This window comes from Pan troglodytes, chromosome 5 (genome assembly GCF_028858775.2).
Source record: "Pan troglodytes isolate AG18354 chromosome 5, NHGRI_mPanTro3-v2.0_pri, whole genome shotgun sequence".
NCBI lineage: Eukaryota > Metazoa > Chordata > Mammalia > Primates > Hominidae > Pan > Pan troglodytes.
Genome location: NC_072403.2, coordinates 109077363 through 109096974, shown reverse-complemented (window position 1 = coordinate 109096974; position 19612 = coordinate 109077363). Strand labels below are relative to the sequence as shown.

At 35.1% G+C, this 19612-nt stretch overlaps 2 protein-coding genes across 27 annotated transcripts in view; one reads left to right on the top strand and one right to left on the bottom strand.

The window, feature by feature from the left end:
• MMS22L (MMS22 like, DNA repair protein) overlaps nt 1-19612 on the top strand; it is a 151255-nt gene that overhangs the window by 127593 nt on the left and 4050 nt on the right. For 10 of the 15 annotated variants that reach the window (XM_518647.9, XM_016956024.4, XM_054686149.2 and 7 more), the window contains 3 exons: nt 4440-4536; nt 6288-6455; nt 9425-9776. In XM_518647.9, coding sequence (XP_518647.5) covers nt 4440-4536; nt 6288-6455; nt 9425-9506 — 347 coding nt within the window. In that variant the 3' untranslated portion in view covers nt 9507-9776. Of the gene's footprint in view, nt 1-4439; nt 4537-6287; nt 6456-6687; nt 6939-8468; nt 8622-9424; nt 9777-19612 lie in introns of those variants that run through there. The other 5 variants (XM_016956021.4, XM_016956020.4, XM_063813285.1 and 2 more) reach the window with 4 other exon arrangements.
• The window catches only part of KLHL32 (kelch like family member 32), a 244703-nt gene continuing 240651 nt past the window's right edge, over nt 15561-19612 (bottom strand). For 6 of the 12 annotated variants that reach the window (XM_054686153.2, XM_063813290.1, XM_054686152.2 and 3 more), the window contains one exon: nt 15561-17185. In XM_054686153.2, the coding sequence (XP_054542128.1) occupies nt 17024-17185 (162 nt within the window). In that variant the 3' untranslated portion in view covers nt 15561-17023. The remainder of the gene's footprint in view (nt 17186-19612) is intronic. The other 6 variants (XR_010158111.1, XM_063813292.1, XM_054686154.2 and 3 more) reach the window with 1 other exon arrangement.

The following is a 19612-nucleotide window of genomic DNA, read 5'->3' as shown; positions in this document are numbered from 1 at the left end:
AAAGAAACTATCAGCAGAGTGAACAGGCAACCTACAGAATGAGAGAAAATTTTTGCAATCCATCTGGCAAAGGGCTAATATCCAGAATTTACAAAGAACTTAAACAAATTTACAAGAAACAAACAACCCCATCAAAAAATGGGCAAAGGATATGAACAGACACTTCTCAAAAGAAGACATTTATGCAGCCAAAAAACTTACAAAAAAATGCTCATCATCACTGGTCATTAGAGAAATGCAAATCAAAACCACAATGAGATACCATCTCACACCAGTTAGAATGGTGATCATTAAAAAGTCAGGAAACAACAGGTGCTGGAGAGGATGTGGAGAAATAGGAACACTTTCACACTGTTGGGAGTGTGAATTAGTTCAACCATTGTGGAAGACAGTGTGGCAATTCCTCAAGGATCTAGAACTAGAAATACCATTTGATGCAACAATCTCATTACTGGGTATATACCCAAAGGATTATAAATCATTCTACTAAAAAGACACATGCACACATATGTTGATTGCAGTACTGTTTACAATAGCGAAGTCTATTGTGAAGTCATCAATACTTGGAACCAACCCAAATGCCCATCAATGGTAGACTGAATAAAGAAAATGTGACATATATACACCATGGAATACTATGCAGCCATAAAAAAGGATGAGTTCATGTCCTTTGCAGGGACATGGATGAAACTGGAAACCATCATTCTCAGCAAACTAACACAAGAAGAGAAAACCAAACACCGCGTGTTCTCACTTATAAGTGGGAGTTGAACAGTGAGTACACATGGACACAGGGAGGGTAACATCACACACCGGGGCCTGTCAGGAGGTGGGGGACTGGGGGAGGGAGAGCATTAGGAGAAATGCCTAATGTAAATGACAAGTTAATGGGTGCAGCAAACCAACATGGCACATGTATACATATGTAACAAACCTGCACGTTGTGCACATGTACCCCAGAACTTATAGTAATAATAACAATTTAAAAATTTGGAAGACTACGTTAAAAAATATTCACTTAATGTAGTAAGAAAACAATAAAGGAGATTAAAGAAACAAACACGAGTCATTAAGAAAACAAAAAGTAAAATTGCTGATGTAAATCAAACTATATCAGTAATAATACCATGTGAAAGGATTGACCAGTCCAATGAAAAGGCAGAGATGATCACAATGGATTCTTAAAAAAACAAGATCTACCCATATGGTATTTACAGGAAACACTATAGATTCACAGATATAAATAGATTGAAAGTAAAAGGATGGGAAAAGATAGTTGTGCAAACAGCAACCACAGAAAGCTTAAGTGACTATACTAATAGCTCCATATGAATTACTAATTTATATGGAATTACAGGGGACCCAGAATAGCGAAATCAATCTTGGAAAAAGAAGAAGAAAGCTGGAAAACGCATACTTCTTGATTTCAAAACATGTTAAAAAGCAACAGTAATCAAGACAATGTGATAGTGGCATAAAGATAGATATGTAGGTCAATAGAATAGAATTAAGCGTTCAGAGATAAACCCATGTTTATGGTCAACTGGGGTTTTTTTGTTTGTTGACAAGAGTGCCAAGACAATTTAATTGGGGAAAAGTAGTCTTTTCAACAAATTTTGCTAGGTCAGATAGCCACATGGGAAAGAATGAAGTTGGACCCTTGTTTCCTACCACATACAAAAACTAACCTAAAATGAACCATAGACCTAAGTGTCAGAGCTAAAATTGTAAAAGTCATTGAAGAAAATATAGGAAAAAAATCTTCATGACCTCGAATTTGGCAACAGATTCTTAGCTATGGCACTAAAAGCATGAACCACAAAAGAAGAGATAAATTGGACTTCATCAAAAATTAGGAGCTTTTGTGTTTCAAAGGACACTGTTAAGAAAGTGAAAAGACAACCCACAAAATGGGAAAAAATACTTGTAAATTATATGTGACAAGGAGTGTGCATCTATAATATATAAATAACTCTTACGAATAAGTGGACAAATAACTGAATTTAAAAATTGGCAATGAATCTGAATAGACATTTCTACAAAGAAAATAAATGGCCAATAAGCACCAGAAAGGGTGTTCAACATCATTAGTCACCAAGGAAATGCATATCAAAACTACCCTGAGATATCACTTCATACCCACAAGGTTGGCTATAATGAGGGAGTCAGATAATGAAAAAGATTGGGGAAGATGTGGAGAAATTGGAACTCTCATTTAATGCCGTTGGGAATGTAAAATCGTGTTGCTACTTTGGATAATAGTCCAGTAGTTCCTCAAGCGGTTAAATATGGAGTTACTGTATGACCCAGCAATTTCACCCCTAGATATATATATATATATATTTAAGAGAAATGAACAAATATGTCCACACAGAAACTTGTAAATTAATTTTTATAGCAGTATTGTTTATTATAGCCAAAAAGTAGAATACTCATCATTTGATGGATCAATTTAAAAATTTTGATACATTTATACAATGGAATATTGTTTGGCTATAAAAAAGCATGAAGTACTGAAACATGCTATAACATTGATGAATCTTGAAAACATTATTCTCAGTGAAAGAAGCCAGTCACAAAAGTCACATATTATTTCCTTTATATGAAATATCCAGAATAGTTAAATCTATAGAGACAGGTCTAGGCATGGTGGCTTACGCCTGTAATTCCTGCAATTTGGGAGGCTGAGGCAGTGGATCACTTGAGGTCAGGAGTTCGAGACCTGCCTGGCCAATACAGTGAAACCACATCTCTTCTAAAAATACAAAATTAGCCGGGCGTGGTGGCATGCACTTGTAATCCCAGTTACTCGGGAGGCTGAGGCAGGAGAATTGCTTGAACCCGGGAGGCAGAGGTTGCAATGAGCTGAGATCATGCCACTGAACTCCAGCCTGGGCAACAGAGGGAGAGTCCGTCTCAAAAAAAAAAAAAAAAAAAAAGATCTGTAGAGACAGAAAGTAGGTTAAGGGATTGCTTAGAAGGAATCGGGATAGCTAAAGAGTGTGGAATTTCTTTTCAAGATATTGAAAATATTGTAAAATTGTGATGATGGTTGTACAACTCTGAATATACTAAAAGCCATCGAACAGTATACTTTAAATGGGTAAACTATATAGTATGTGAATTATATGACAATAAAGCTCTTCTTTTAACAAATAAAAAGGCCAGGTGTGGTGGCTCACACATATAATCCCAGTGCTTTGGGAGGCCAAGGTGGGAGGATCACTTGAGACTAGGAGTTCGAGGCCAGCCTGGGCAACATAGCGAGACCTCCATCTCTACAAAAAGCTTTTTTAAAAAATTAGCCAGGCATGCTGGCATGCACCTGTAGTCCTAGCTACTTGAGAGGCTGAGGTGGGAGGATTGCTTGAGCCCAGGAGATGGAAGTTAGAGTGAGCTATCATCACACCACTTCTGTAGCCTGGGTGACAGAGCAAGACTCTGCCTCTTAAAAAAAAAAAAAAGAAAATACTCATTTTTTTTTAAAAAAAAAAAAGGTAGTTCAGTTAAAGAAAAAAGAAACTGCATCTAAAATGAGAAGTTATTTTAAAAAGTTGTAAAAAGTTTTCGAGTAAAAGGCAAGGATGCTGTGTGTTCCTTAGCCACGAGCCTCATCGCATGGAAAACATTCTCTACTACCTAATATTCATTATGTTCATGTTCATCATATATTTTGTGCTGCTGCTATAATTTAGGGTTACAGTTTCTGAACTTTTTTTTATTATTGGAAAAAGCACTTTTTTCTCTGGTTTCTTATATTTAATGTGTCAAAAACAACATAAGAATTTAGTAGCATTCAGAACATATTGGGTTTTCTACATCCTTTCTTGGTATTTTTGCATTATTTTTGTGTACAAGCACACAATTTTAAAGGATTTAGTTAAATATTTAAAGAATGTAAGTATTCTTTTTATACTTTGTTATCCTTTGAAAGGAAGATAGCATCACAAACAACATTTTTGCATACATATTTGGCTAATTTTAAGTGAAAAGAAATTGTTCATGGTATCTAGTTTGCTACTTACATGTTTGTGAGGGGGTGGGAGGAATATGCTTATGAATTTTTAAAAAATCAATCTGCCTGTCTGTAAATCAGCTGAATTTGTAAAGGCTTTCTTTTGTTGGTATGTTACTGTTTGTAGGATTAGGATGGTGTAACTTTTTTGAATATGGGCACCTTTCTAAGAGAAAAATAGGTCTTCATGTATTATTTCAGACTAAAAAGTAGACTTTTAAACTTTTATATTTTCTTAAAATGGAAGATAGGTATACTTTAGAATAAAACAAAAACTTAGAACTATTTCATTTTGAAAAATAGAAAAAGGATGTACATACTTTAAGAAAACAACATATTTTTCTAAATCAAGAGTGTTCATAAAAATGAGGATCCAGATGGTCAATTCAGACACAGTGCGTAACGCTGTAATTTTTCCTTCTAGTTAAAAGGCTGGCCACAGAGAACCTGCAATACATGGTAAAAGCCTGCCAAGTGGGGTCAGAAGAAGAACCTTCCTCCCAGCTGACTTCTGTGTTTAGGTAACTGGAAAATATGCCAACTGGCAAGGAAACTATTGCCAGCCATTTGACAGCCAACATGTTTTTTAAATAACTAATTATCCAAAACATAATGTGTTACTACTTGTTTATAGTATTTCAATTATTGTATTTTTGGCAGTAGTTTTGTTACACTGTGATGTTTTATTGAAAAATAAAAGTGCCAGTGAAAAAGATAAGTGAGGGGACTTAAAATTACCTGTGAATTTAGTGAGGAAGAATCTTGCATGAACAGTCATGTGTCTCTTAACGATAGGGATAAGTTCTGAGAAATGTATAGTTAGCCAGTTTCACCATTGTGTGACCATCAAATAGAGTGTACTTATACAAACCTAGGTGCTATAGCCCACTCTGCACCTAAGCTATATGGTATGGCCTAATGGTCCTAGGCTGCAAATCAGTATAACATGTCTCTGCATTGAATACTGTAGGCAGTTGTAACACAGTGGTAAATATTTGTGTATCTAAATGTATCCAAACATAGAAAAGGTACAGTAAAAATGCAGTATTTTAATCTTATTATACTGAACTACCATTGTACATGCTATCTGTCATTGACTGAAATGTCATTACGTGGTCCTAGACTGGGTTTGAGAGAGTAAAGTGGGAAATGTGAGTCATGATGACAGGTACACAGGCCTTCAGACCTTGCTAAACATGTTCCGCTGGATCCATTGTAGAAGTACATGTCACTGCTTTTCTGACTTGCTTTAATATACTAACTGTAGCTTCAGAAAGCTCCGTTATGTTTAATTTGTGAAGCATGGACTTTATAGAAGTAGATCTATTGTTCATAAGAATAACAGTGCAACTTGAGGCATATTTTCTTTTTCTTCCCTGTCTTGTTCCCTTTAGAGTCTTGTGCTGTTAGGGCAGTACGTTTTTGTATTTCTTTCTGAAGATTTCTTCCAGTTCACCTTTATTATTCCTATCTCTGCCTTACCACTACCATGATAAATAATTTGCGTTCGTTTCCTTCATTCTATGTTGGATCTTTGATACCTCCATTTTTCTCATCACGTAATTAGTGCCTGTCAAGTGTTTATAGTTTATTTAAATTGTGATCAGTCAGTAACAATGGATTTGTGAAAATTGTGAAGCCCTAGGAGGGGAGAAAAGGATTTTCTATGATCAAAGATTGAATGTTATCTATAATTTACTAAGCAAGGTGGCTTTTCATTTTGTTGATTGGTAGTGGAGGGTAGAGGTTTTAAGGCTAAAATATAGAATTTTTATTTATAAAGACCTTCTATGGGTCTAAAGTCTTTTATTCAGTTAAGGAACATAAAATATATTAGGAATAACTTGCTTTCCTCATAAAAATATTGTTTGACTTATATAGAGCTACAAAGAACTAAAAAATAACTAGGAAATCTGACTTTTTTCTGTTACTGTCTCCCATATCCTTTCCACTCAGATTCAATATGTAGAATATTGCAAAAAAGTCCCGGGATTAGATTTTTACCCCTTCTTCTCCCTCCCAAGCTTCCAACTCTTCCCTTCCCTGCTCCTCCCCACAGTGCTTTCACTCTGGTCATGGCTCAACTTAAATAAGCCACTTCAATTCTTTATTTTAAAGTGTTTTAAATAGTTTTCGTATTGCATCCAGATTCTTACAGTAATCTTTTATGAAATGATCTTTGTTATGTTCAGTTCATAGTTGATTGCCACGTAGATACCAACACAAGGAATTTCCCCAGGAGTAATCCTAAATAAACCTGTTTTACTTTCAGGCAGTTTATCCAGGATTATGGTATGAGGTACTATTACCAGGTTTACAGCATTTTAGAAACAGTAGCAACATTGGACCAGCAGGTTGTCATCCACTTGATTTCTACCCTTACTCAGTCTCTGAAGGATTCAGAGCAGAAATGGGGCCTTGGCAGGAATATAGCACAAAGGTATGTTTGATAATTTAATTACATTGGGGGGGGCAGTGATTATAAAATCTATATTTCATTTTATAGAAATGATTTATTTTCTTATTCCCCAAAATTTGGGTATGTTCTTTTGAGATGAAAAATGTTTCAGTACTGTGATTATCAGTTTTACAAAGTGTGAATAGAAGTAGCATGGCTCATCAGCAAACTTAGCAAAATCAATACATAAATTTGCATGTTTTTCCTTTCAAAGTGACCGCTTTAGAAAGCTGTATATTTCAGCAGTGCTGCTGTTGCTCAAAACGCATTTCAGTGTTCCTCATTGGGAAGTGGACTTCATAGCCTTGGATGTCTTGTTTTTTAATAAAATTTACGGTGGCAAATCATAACCGTTTGAGGGATGCTTGATTTATTTAGTCAACTGTATCATGTGTATCTAGTGAATAAGTGACCCAATTAGACAGTATCGGTTTTGGTCAAAAATAGGAAATAAGACTTTTTTTTAATAGGCTCATAACTCAACTGAAAATAGTGCTGGACTATTTAGAGTCTCAACATTGTGGGAATAAGCCTATATTTATTTCTTAAAGAAATTGTTTTAGAGTAGTCAGTACTCACAGTGGAATTTTTGTGTCCTAAAGGTTATTAAAGAATCAAAATACAGTTATGTGTTGCTTAACGACAGGGATAAGTTCTAAGAAATGTGTAGTTAGGCGATTTCATCATTTGTGAACATCAAATAGAGTATATTTACACAAACCTAGATGGAATAGCCTATACCACACACCTAGGCAATGTGGTGTGGCCTATTGCTCCTAGGCTACAAACTTGTATAACATGTTACTGTACTGAATACTATAGAGAGTTGTAACATGATGGTAAGTATTTGTGTATCTAAATATATGAAAACATAGTACAGTAATTATATGGTAGCAAAGATTTTAAAATGGTACACCTATATAGGGCACTTACCGTGAGTGCAGCTTGCAGGACTGGTAGTTGCTCTGGGTGAGTCGGCGAGTGAGTGGTGATAAATGTGAAGGCCTAGGCCAATACTGTACACTATTGTAGTAGACATTATAAACATAATACATTTAGAGTACATTAGTTATTTCTAAAATTTTTAGTTTTTCAATAATACATTAACCTTAGCTTACTCTTTTTTACCTTTTAAACTTTTTCTTTTTTTAACTTTTTTACTCTTGTAAAAAAGCTTAACACACACATTGTATAGCTGTACAAAAATATTTTCTTTATATTCTTGAATAAGCTTTTTTCTATTTTTAAATTATTTTTTATTTTTAAACTATTTTGTAAAAAATGAAGACACACACGCATTAGCCTGAGCCTACACAGGGTCAGGATGATCAACATCACTGTCTTCCACCTCTACATCTTATTTCACTGGAAGGTCTTCAGGGTCAGTAACGCACATGGAGCTGTCGTCTCCTGCAATAAGGAAGCCTTCTTCTGGAATACCTCCTGAAGGACCTGCCTGAGTCTGTTTTACAGTTAACTTTTATTTTTATAAGTATAAAGAGGAGTACACTCTAAAATAACAATAAAAAGTAAAGTATAGTAAATACATAAACCAGTAACATTCTTTCTTATTATCAAGTATTATATACTGTGTATAGTTGTGTGTGCTAGACTTTTATATGACTGACAGTACAATAGGTTTGTTTACACCTGCATCACCACAAACAACACGAGTAAGGCATTACACTAAGACATTACAATGGCTACAACATCACCAGGCATTAGGAATTTTTCAGTACCATTATAATCTTAATGGGATCCATCATTGACCAAAATGCAGCCCATCATTGACCAAAATGTTGTTAATGTAGTGCATGACTATAATCATATGCATGTGTGTCTGTTTATCTGTACAAATACACACTCTAATGAATATGCATATTCCAATTTTTAGACAAAAATTTTTTATTAAACAATATATGAGATCTTTCTTGAAGACATGACTATGTTGATTATAGCTTTAGCTAACTAATGGAATCCATTTTTTCAATACAGTAAATGAAAACCATATAAAAGGCAGGGGGTGCGGACTGGAGAGATCATCCTTGTAAAGCTTTTGTATGCCAGAATGGAACATCTCCTTTCTTCTGCATGGTGACTTGGCTAGCCTCCTATGGTTTTCTAAAGAGAGAAGATTGAATCACTTCAAATTGTAGCTTGAAGAAATGGTGTTTATTGTCATGTCACAAAACAAGCTCATGCACAGACAGGTCTCACATCTGGCTTCTCTGAGCAGTCTTCAAATTTGAGTGAAAAAACTAGAGAGGCTGTGTGTGAACCACCCTAATGCAGTATGTTGTTAAAACAAATATTCTGGCCTACTACCTTGTGTGGTTATGCAGGCCCATAAGAAGTTTGGTTCTGAAGATTCTGAATAGAACAGGTATTTAGACTAGTGAGATAACTACCAGGCACAATAAATCATCTAAAACACCTTCCAAATACAGGGAAGTACTAGAGAATGTAGGAGGAGAAACAATATTTTATTTTCAAACTTTGTTACTTATAAGAAGTTAAAAGAAGAAAATGGGATATATACTGAATTGCTACACAGGTCTATTTTATGGTTACAGAATTTTTGTTTTAATACTTACGCTTGTGATACAAGTCTTCCCATTGTAATCATACCATCATTGTCCTTAAATAATATTCCATGAATGCATTTTATTACCCGTGAGCATTATAATATTTCAGAAGGTTAATGAACTTTTACATGTCATTTTTAGCACACATTTTATATATAAAAATCATACTTTAATACATCTTAACATCTAGGTTTACTCACAATAGATATAAAGCATTACTTTTTAAGAAGTGTTGTGCTAAGCCTGCTGGATGGATGGCTGAATAGATGGATGGATGGATGATGGGCAGACTTAATTTGTAAATACTTAAATGAAAAATAATGAAAATGTTAATATATTTTCTTTCTTTTCTTTTTTCTTAAACAGGGAAGCCTATAGCAAACTTTTGTCTCACCTTGGACAGATGGGACAAGATGAGATGCAGAGACTGGAAAATGATAATACTTAATATATTTTGTGATTCATCCTGTCTATTAATTATCAGTATCTAAAGCCACATTGTTCCACTCTAATTCCTACTTTTAATTAATTGTATAATGTTCTGTTTAAAATAATTTCTAGGATTTTTTTCCTTTTATATCTGTAAGTAAAAAAATGTATAAATAAGGAACTGAAGATTAATTAGCAACTGTGTAATAGGATCCTTGGAACTTTTTACAAAACTGCATTCTACCTTGATGAAATTTTAGTTAAACTAAATTAAAGAAACATTTTCTGAGAGTGTTTTCTGTGTATGAGTATTAAGCAGATACTTCATCCATAGACTTTTTGTTGTAGTATGACTTCCTGCCTCCCTGCCTTGTGACTGATTTGTCATGTTTATTTTTTATTTTTACAATAATAGTTATGTTTTAAAATGATACTTTTTCAAAGTACCTGGCTACCCTATACTGTGTTTTTGGTGGGGGAAAGTTGTTGGGAAATGTGACTGTGTATTTGTTTTTCTTTTTTATATGTGTGAGGCAAGTTAACAAAGAAAACCCTTACAAAGCACACTTAACTGTGTTAGGAATGAGACTGAATCTGGCTAAAGGATTATACAGCTGATATCCAAAAAGAAGTGTAAACATGCCAACAGGGTTTATATTTAGGTTCCAAGAGTTGCCAAATTTTTTTTTTTTATTCATCCTTTCTTTTGGAGTTGTCATTTAAAAAAAATCATATCAGGAGGAGGAAATAAAGGAGACTTTAAGAGGAGAGTAAATAAAAATATTCTAGAAAAGTAACAATAGTAGTGGTCTGAGAAGTCAGCTGATCCATCTTCTTGCTCTTTAGCCAGAGCTTCTTATAACTTAGCATTTTATCCAAGAAACCTGTTTAGTTTCCTTTAACAACATTGTTTCTCAACTTTTGAACTCTTATCCAGATTGTTTTACCAGTTGGAGCTTGTCCTTGACTCCTTTTCCTATTGAGCATTATTTGGTTGAAAGAGCTCCAGTCTTAGTTTTGGGAACCCACCTGGGTCTCAAACTCAGCTTTGCTTTATGATCTTGAGCTAGTTACGTAACCTTTCTCAGTCTAGTTTCTTCATGGAGAAGAAAAGAAGAATCCCTTTACTATTTGACAGTGTTATTGTGAGAATCAATGGGATAATGTATGTGAAAATATTTGGTGGCCCAAATTCTGTTGGGAAATGTACAGACATGATTAGTTTATTACTTGTGCACAATTAAGGCAAAGAACACCTCTCAATTTTATCTTTCTCTAATGATATGTCCCAGATGAATGATCCCACTTTCCAATGTTTTCTTACATCATGTTTTCTAACTTTGAAGTACTTTGTTTCCTTCTTGGGATTATAGTCTCTATCATGGTTCTACTCTTCCTTCAAGAAAAGATTTCAACCCTTCTCTGGCTCAAGGAGTATCTTTAAAAATGAAATACTTTGCAATCAGCATTCTGTAGTTAATAGCGTTCTCTTAATTATAATCTGTGAAATCCAAAGGAGTGTCTGTTATTTTCATAACATATAAATGGTCCTTCTCTCAAATCAGCTTCATCAAAGGGAATAAATGAAAGCTTAAGGCTGTTTAATAGACTTCATAACACTGAATTTCTTTTCATCATGATAGTGACTTACTAAACAAATAATGTATGGCTTGGAAAGTTCCGGCAGTCACTAAGGAGTTTTATCTATTTAAGGTGATGCCTTTAAAGACGTTATTTATGTATATATGTGTGTGTGTGTGTGTGTGTGTGTGTGTGTGTGTGTGTGTTTTCCAAAGGAGATTGATAAAGATACCTTTGAGAATCTTGCTCCTTAGAGTATGAAACGTTTAAAGGATAGGAAAAGCTGCTACTGAATCATGCTTTAGGACATATATCTATAGATACTAAGAATAACTAAAATTTGTACTTAAGAATGGTAACAACAAAGTCTGTAACAATATGTGTGTGTATATGTTTTGTATTTATGTATAAGTAACTTTTTTTAAAGCTTTTTTTTTAAATTGAAGAAAGAAAATTTATGGCTCAGTTCCTTTTTTTTAAAATCTTCACTGATCCTTCACTTATTACTACAATCTTGCCCTCTTTCATTCCCAGACTTGGAGTCCCTTATACCTGCTTCTTTAATAGCCACTTTCCCTAAATACCCTGTAATTTCTGAGGCTGGTGCTTCTACCAGTGTAATATAAGCCATTGTCTTTTGGTCAAATCTGAGTTTGTTCTCCTTTCTCATGTTCTTTGCCCTCTCTGTGACAATTGTATTTTCTTTTATCTTCCCATGATTTCCACAATGGTACTGCTCCTTCCTACATATACAGTTGACCCTTGAACAACACAAGTTTGAACTGTGCAGGTCCACTCATATGTGGATCTAAAATACAGTATTTGTGGGATGCAAAATCTGAGTATATGGAGGACCAACTTTTTGTAGAGGCAGGTTCCTCAGGGTTAACTGCAGGACTTGAGTAAGTGCAGATTATGGTATGCACAGGGGATCCTGGAACCAGTCCCCAGACCAAAAATGACCACTGTATCTTGAGAGCACCTTCATGGTCTTCTTTCCTGTCCCCAGTTGTAAGATATGACCCTTCATCTGCTTTGTCTCAACATTCTGTTAGTGGTGAACGGATAACTCCAGCTTTTCTCTCTCTCTTTTTTTTGTTGTTGTTGTTGTTTTGAGGCGGAGTCTTGCTCTGTCACCCAGGCTGGAGTGCAGTGGCACGATCTCGGCTCACTGCAAGCTCTGCCTCCCGGGTTCACGCCATTCTCCTGCCTCAGCCTCCCAAGTAGCTGGGACTACAGGTGCCCACCACCATGCCCGGCTAATTTTTTTTGTATTTTTAGTAGAGACGGGGTTTCACCATGTTAGCCAGGATGGTCTCGATCTCCTGACCTCGTGATCCGCCCACCTCGGCCTCCCAAAGTGCTGGGATTACAGGCATGATGAGCCACCTAGTGCTAATTTATCTCTAAACCTCTGTAGTTGGAGTCTCCTGAAATCTCAAGGCAACATGTCAAGCTTCCCATGTCACTTTCTATTTCAGACTACCTCCTGCTTTCATTTTCTACCCAGGGAATACACTGTTGTCCTAAGTTATTTAGCCTTGAAATGTCAGAGGCATTTTAGGTTCTTCATGTTTCTCCCACTTTCAGTTGATTACCATTACAGGATCTTAGGCTTCTTTTTATCTTTTTGCAGTGCCTTGCATCCACTGGTTTGTTGTTTGTTTTTTCTGTTGGGCACTACTTATTTCCTTACCTCTGGTTTCTTCTCCTACAGCTTATGTTCTGAAATGTGTATTCCTAAAATACTGTTTTCCTCTTGTTACTTTTCTGCTCGAGGACTTCCAGTAACTTCCCATTGTTTATAAGGTGATGTTCAAACCCTTCAGTCTGGAGACTTTCTGCCACCTGACTGTACCTTTTATCTTCAAGCTTATCTCTTTCCAAACAAGCGGCTCATTTAGCAGCTTTCTCTGATTGCCATGTTCATCCTACACTCAGCCTCATTCAGTTTACAGCATGGAAACTGTATAGGACCTCTTTCCTATAGAAATTGAAGACACTTAAATAGGAAGAAAATTAAAATATACATTTGGATACATGAGTATTCCAGTCAAATAATATCTATAAAATACCAGATAGAGTATAAAAGACAACTGAAGGACAACACAGTGATGAAAGGACTTTATTAGGCATTTGGATTTGGTTATGATTTAAATTTCAATTTAATTAGAACGTTTCCATGGCAAGGAAGGAAGCATGGAGGACTGTGGAAAAGTCATTCAGTATTGAGTTCATTTGCATTAGAGGAATTTCATAGTTTAAAACTTGTATATCTTTACCTATCCTTCGTATGTTTTCTTCTTAAGCATATTTGACTTTTTCTACCTCAGCATCTGTATAAGAAAATATTTGTGAGTCAGATGTTTGTGGGTTTTCCTTACCTATTATTATTTTCTTCCATGCTTTACAACACATTTTTTAAACTACCTTGTTCTTAAATAATTACACAGACCTGCTTCTGTGTACTTTCACAGAATCTTTGACAGTTAAAAATTATATGTTATATAAAAATTTGACAAGCTTCTACAGTTAGGAAAAGCCTTTAGAAATCTGCCTTCCCCAAACTGTATGTTATCATAGCACTCATGTCTCCCCATGTCTAGAAGGTAAATAGATACAGAAACCTCACCAAAAGTTGAATCATCTGTACTAAACCACTGTTTTTTTATCCAGACTTTTTATATAAATCTTTTATTTTCCAAAAAACTGATCTTTTACCTACCCCTCTTAGAGTTAAAAATATTGCCTTGTCAGGCAAGAGTATAGTATGCCAATATAAATAATATGCTTTATTTGGTTAGAAACAGTTGGTTTGGGAAGCTAGCAACATAGCATATTCTTTACAAATTTAATAAGGTGTATTTTGATACTGTGATAACCTGCATTGTAAATTACCAAATGGTTGGAATTGACCAGTTTATACTTATTAGAATTTTTGATGTGCCAGTGGCTATCCAATTCATTGCATTTGTGAATTGTGCTTTTAGAAAAATTGTGGACATTTTAGTTTTATATACATATTTATGAGTTATTTGTGCATATGATAAAATTATATATAATAATAAAAGTATATATGTAACTTACATTGTGCCCTTGATTATTGAAAACTTCCTTTTTATAACAGATTCACTGTTTGGAAGCTAAAGTAAAAATGAGCCATGTTACCAGAAGGAATAATTTCTATCTTATTACTGATGTTTTTATACTTTGTGGTAAAACTATGGAAAGTTAGGTTTTCAGATGCTGTGGTAGCTGAAAGAGTTTGATGTACATGTGGTTAAAGTGTGAAGAAAATATGAAGGAAAAAGTATGAAAAGTACCCTAGTCATTACCTAATTGCTATTTTGTTTTTAAGGATCTAAGAAGTGTTATTGCATTGTACAGATTATTTTAGAAATTCACATCTTTGCTGGCTTTTCCTTTAACACCAAGAATATCTATTATCATCTGTTTGGTACTGTGTTTTGTTTTCTCTTTTAAAGTAAAATATTGAAGTGATATTTAAATGTTTGCAAGTCTCATGACCTTCCTATAGAAATTCACATTAGTATAATAATTTACATTACAAATACAATATAGCCTTTAATTTTGAAGAGTAAAAATGGAAATGGAAGATGAATTACTATAGTGTAGTTCACTTAAATCGAAAATGTATATTTGAATAGTTTCAGTGAAATTTGGCTCATATGACCATAGTTTAATAGAATTCTTATTTCTATTATTGATAACCTTGAATAAAAGGATCTAATTATAAGTTATCTAGGTTTTTTCCCTTTTAGGGAAGAGATGTTATGTTTTTGTACTACTCTTGGCTATAGCTGTAAAGGATGTGTCTGAACCTGGTAAAACTTTTTAAAATTCTGAGTTCAGTTCTGTAATATTAATGAATATTACATTATAAAGATCACTTAGGAGGGGTTTAATATATGCTGATTTGTTTTATATGAATTGTTAGAAATATATACAGAAATAAGGGTAGTTTCAGGCTACCTTTCAGGCTATTATTAGTTGGGTAAGCTTATTTTTAGAGCTTTTCCCTTTCATTGATTGGATGTAGGGCCTGGGAATACAAATAGATTTTAATAGTTTTACTAGGTAAAACTGCTAGAGAGAAAATTCATGTCCCAAGTAGAAAAATTAATATAGCTGAATACTTAAGTCCTTGTTGAAAAGTTTTCTGAAATACTGGAGTTCATTTTCCTGCCTTGGTAAGGCATTTTTAAAATTTAGTTTAGATGGCTTAAACCATTTAAAGAAGCTGTCTTCGTTCTAAATATCAATTGTCAATATCAGTTTTCACTGTTCAGAACTGTCCAAATACTCTTAAGGTTTGTCTATACTAAATTCCTATTCTTCTTTTTAAAATTTACCTGTTTTCCTTCTCCCTAGTCCCCTTTCATGCCCTTTAAATCTGAATAACCAGAAGCCATATATTTTTTTCAATGTTTTATGTATAACGATATATGAAGTTAGTGAATTCTGTATGTAAGACAAAAAGATCGTTTTTATTCACTTTTGATTACAAAAAAGGTTACATGAATAAAATAACAATTTCCTTTAAGAGGAGGGATTCCTGAATGATTAAACTGCCAAGGAAAAAAGAGTGAATTCTTCCTTTTAATAAAGGTGACCTAGGTCCTGAGGAAGTTAGGAAAAAAGAAAAACTCACATTATACTTGTTAAATTTGTTTTCAAATGTTATTATTAAGTTGTTGTATTTATTTTTTTGTTATAGACAAAGCAAACCCAAAAACTAGTCTAAAAAAGAATTCCTATGCATTATTAAAAGAGATAGTAATAAAATATGTATTGGTGGTGAAGAATTCCACAAGCACTCAAGATTGACATAACCTTTAACAAAGTGGAAAAACTTTTATTAGAACTGCCAATTCTAGGTTCAAATTTATGTCAAAGCACTTTATGGTACCATAATTAGTACAACTAAATTATTTTTTAGCTTTAAATGTCATTTTTCACTAAATGATTTTAAATAAGACATCTGAGAGTTACTTGAGGCAAGTTTAGATATCTGTACAAGTTTAGATTTTGAGAAACTCCCTATTTCCTCATTGTGTGTCTCTTTCACATGCTTTTTAGAATCATTTATTCCACAACATATTTCCAAATTCTATCTAGTAATTTTTAAACTTCAAAAATAATCTCCCTGTTCAATTACAAGGTTCTAAAGACAGTAAAATACCTTATAATTTCAGTAACAACATTTTTCTTTTTCTTGGGCAAAGTATTACAAAGTGTTCGCCTAATCCTCATAATGTTCTTTTAAATTAACATGGAAATCAGTAATTATCCTCCTTAAAAGGTGGGAAAACTGAAGCACTGTAAAGTTAGGTTCTGACCCAAGGTCAGAGTAACCAAGGTGAAAAATCTGGGTATTTCAACTGCTGTTCCAGTGTATGTCTATTATTATTCGTATCACCTTGAATAAAATATGGCATTTAAAAATTTATGATGTCATAATGCTGAGTCTCTACTGAGCAGGGCTGCATAATGTTAAATTTTAAAAAGAAAAATTACAAGCCCGGCTTTAAATAATAAAGGGATTAAGTACAGAATATATATATTTTTAAGATCATCGACGCCATTGTGTCCAATAAATTGCCTTACTAACAGTGTTATGTTGTCTTAAGACAGTGCTGATTAGAAAAAGTGTACAAAGAATGCTCTAAAGACCCATGGAACACAATATACCTTAAATTGGCACTAAGCTATACCACAATAAAAGTCATACATATTGAATGTTGACATACACTGAGAAGGGTGACAAGAGTTTTCAATAATGTATTTTAGAAAATTGTTCATTTTTTGCTTAAATTTATCTGAATATAAGACCTATAAAGCAAGACAAGGAAGCATGGAGCACTGAGTCTTTTCATGCCCAGTATCCAACAGTCAGGGCTATGTTTTCCTCCTGTTCATGATGGCATTGGCTTTTCAGAGGGTGCCAATCCTGTGATGAGGCACTTGAAGAGTTTGAAGGTTAGGGCATGTAAAATATGGAGCTGGAAGGAAGCATGCTGCTATTCCATTGGAAGCAAAAGGGAGTGTAGGCCCATAGAATACTTCTTCTTTGCCTTCTCTGCTTACATCCAGTACCTACAAAAGAGGAAGAGAAGAAGCTTGTATATCAAAGATGACTGCTCAAAATAAAGCTATGTATACATAAAAGAAATTCTGAACTTAAATTCAGTTATGTCACCATCACCATATCTTAGGAATTCTTTTTCTTGCTTGGATGGTACTAGAAATATTTATTAAGCTCCTACTAAATGCTACACTATGTTAGTATGTTTTTGGATGTACATATATACATACATGTATATTTATAAGCATTTAATCTTCAGAAAAATTATGAGGTAGGTAGCATTATCTTCATTTAAGAAAACTGCCTTAGACAAGTTAAATAACTTGCCCAAACTAGTTAGTAGGCAGTCTGACATAATGTTGGCTTAAACATCCTCATCTGTGAAATGAAGAAAACAAGACCTTGCAGCTTTGTTGTGAAAATTGATGACATCTAGCTCAGTGTCTGGCAGGTAGTGGAATATAACACAGCTTAGTAGCAAATTCAAAATTCATTCAGTCGATTCTGGAAGGTTTTCCCAGTTCTTTCCTGTTCATGCTGGAGTTTTTTTGTTTGTTTTGTTGGTTTTTGGGTTTTTGTTGTTGTTGTTTTGAGACAGGGTCTTGCTCTGTCACCTAGGCTGGAGTGCAGTGGTGCTCACTGTAGCCTTGATCTCTTGGGCTCAAGCAATCCTCCTGCCTCACCCTCCTGAGTGGCCAGGACCACAGGTGCACACCACCACGCCTAGCTAATCTGTAAATTTTCTGTAGTGATGGGCTCTCGCCATGTTGTGCAGCCTGGTCTCAAACTCCTGGGCTCAAGCAATCCTTCCACCTCAGCCTCCCGAAGTGCTGGGATTATAAGTGTAAGCCACTGTGCCTGGCCTCTCTCTTCTTATATAGCACAGCCTCTTTGTTAGTCAGTGCCTGCTGTCTCCTAACTGAACCTGGCTGAATCTTTGAAGCAGGAAAATTCTTTCTTCAGGAGAGCTGCTCTCGCCCCATTTGTCAAACCTATTAGGCTCTTTCAAGTCTGCAGTTATCATCTTGATCCCTTTTCATTTGACTTTTCTCTATTTAAACATTTGCCTCCCTTGGATTTAGTGTTTTAAAAAAATGAAAGTTTGTCATTGACATTGTCATATTGCAATCCACCTTGAGTCCCTTTTCCTTCATCTGCATCCTGGACGTAGGTGTTTCCCAATATTTCAATCACAGACCTCTTTGTACCCGTCTTTAATGATCTAGTCCACTCTCATGCCTTCATCTATCACCTGTGTGGATAAAGCTTAAGACTTTAACTGCAATAGGCTGGGCGCGGTGGCTGATGCCTGTAATCTCAGGACTTCGGGAGTCAGGCAGGTGGATCACGAGCCCAGGAGATCGAGACCATCCTGGCTAACATGGTGAAACCCTGTCTCTACTAAAAATACAAAAAATTAGCCAGGCGTGGTGGCGGCTGCCTGTAGTCCCAGCTACTCGGGAGGCTGAGGCAGGAGAATGGCTTGAACCTAGGAGGCAGAGCTTGCAGTGGGCCAAGATCGCGCCACTGCACTCCAGCCTGGGCGACAGAGTGATACTCCGTCTGTGGGGGGAAAAAAAGAAGACTTTAACTTCAACAACGCATTATTTTACAGGAAATGGGCCCTTGAAATTTGGGGATCCATGTTTCACAAAGGAGGAAATTACTAAGTCCTAGAATAAAAGAAAGAACAAACAAGGGAAGATTAGATGTCCCAATCTCTTTATTGAACAATATACCCTGTCACTACTAATTTAAAATAACTCATATACTAAATACAAACGTTTTCTCTGTTCTCTTGTTAATTGATGTATTTTCTTTCAGTGTCACATTTACAGTTGTTTTGACTAGGTAAGGCAAGACTCCTCATTTATTTTCAAAATTTTCTTGATTATTCTTACTCATTTACTTTCCTAGAGAATCTTTCAAGATCAGTTTGACAAGTATCACTACCTCGCCCCATGAGAAAAGGGAAAACCCCGGTGGGGTTTTGGCTAGTATTTCATTAAATACAAAAAGTAAATCAGAGGTCATTTAGTATTTACCACAACTCTATAAGGTTAAGTATTGTCTTCAATTTACAGAGAAGAAAATTGATACCGGAAAAAATTAAGTGACTTTCTCAGGGTCACACGGCAAGTGGTGGAGCCAGTATTTGAGCTCAAGACGCAACCCAGAAAGAGCAAGGATTTTGTGCCCTCCCTCCTGACTGAAAACATTTTTAGAAGGCAAAATACTAATGAGATAATCATCCAGAAAGCTTTTGTCTGGTTTCCTGGGCCAACAGAGACTGCATATGTTAAGCAGATGTAATGTATTTAATCTGAGAAGGGAAAAGGAAGCATTGGCAGTTTTTCTCCAAAACACTCCCCTGTAAACTGGCTGAAAGAAGGCGTTTGGGAGAATGTGGTGCCAAGCTGGCACTGTATCCTCCAGCC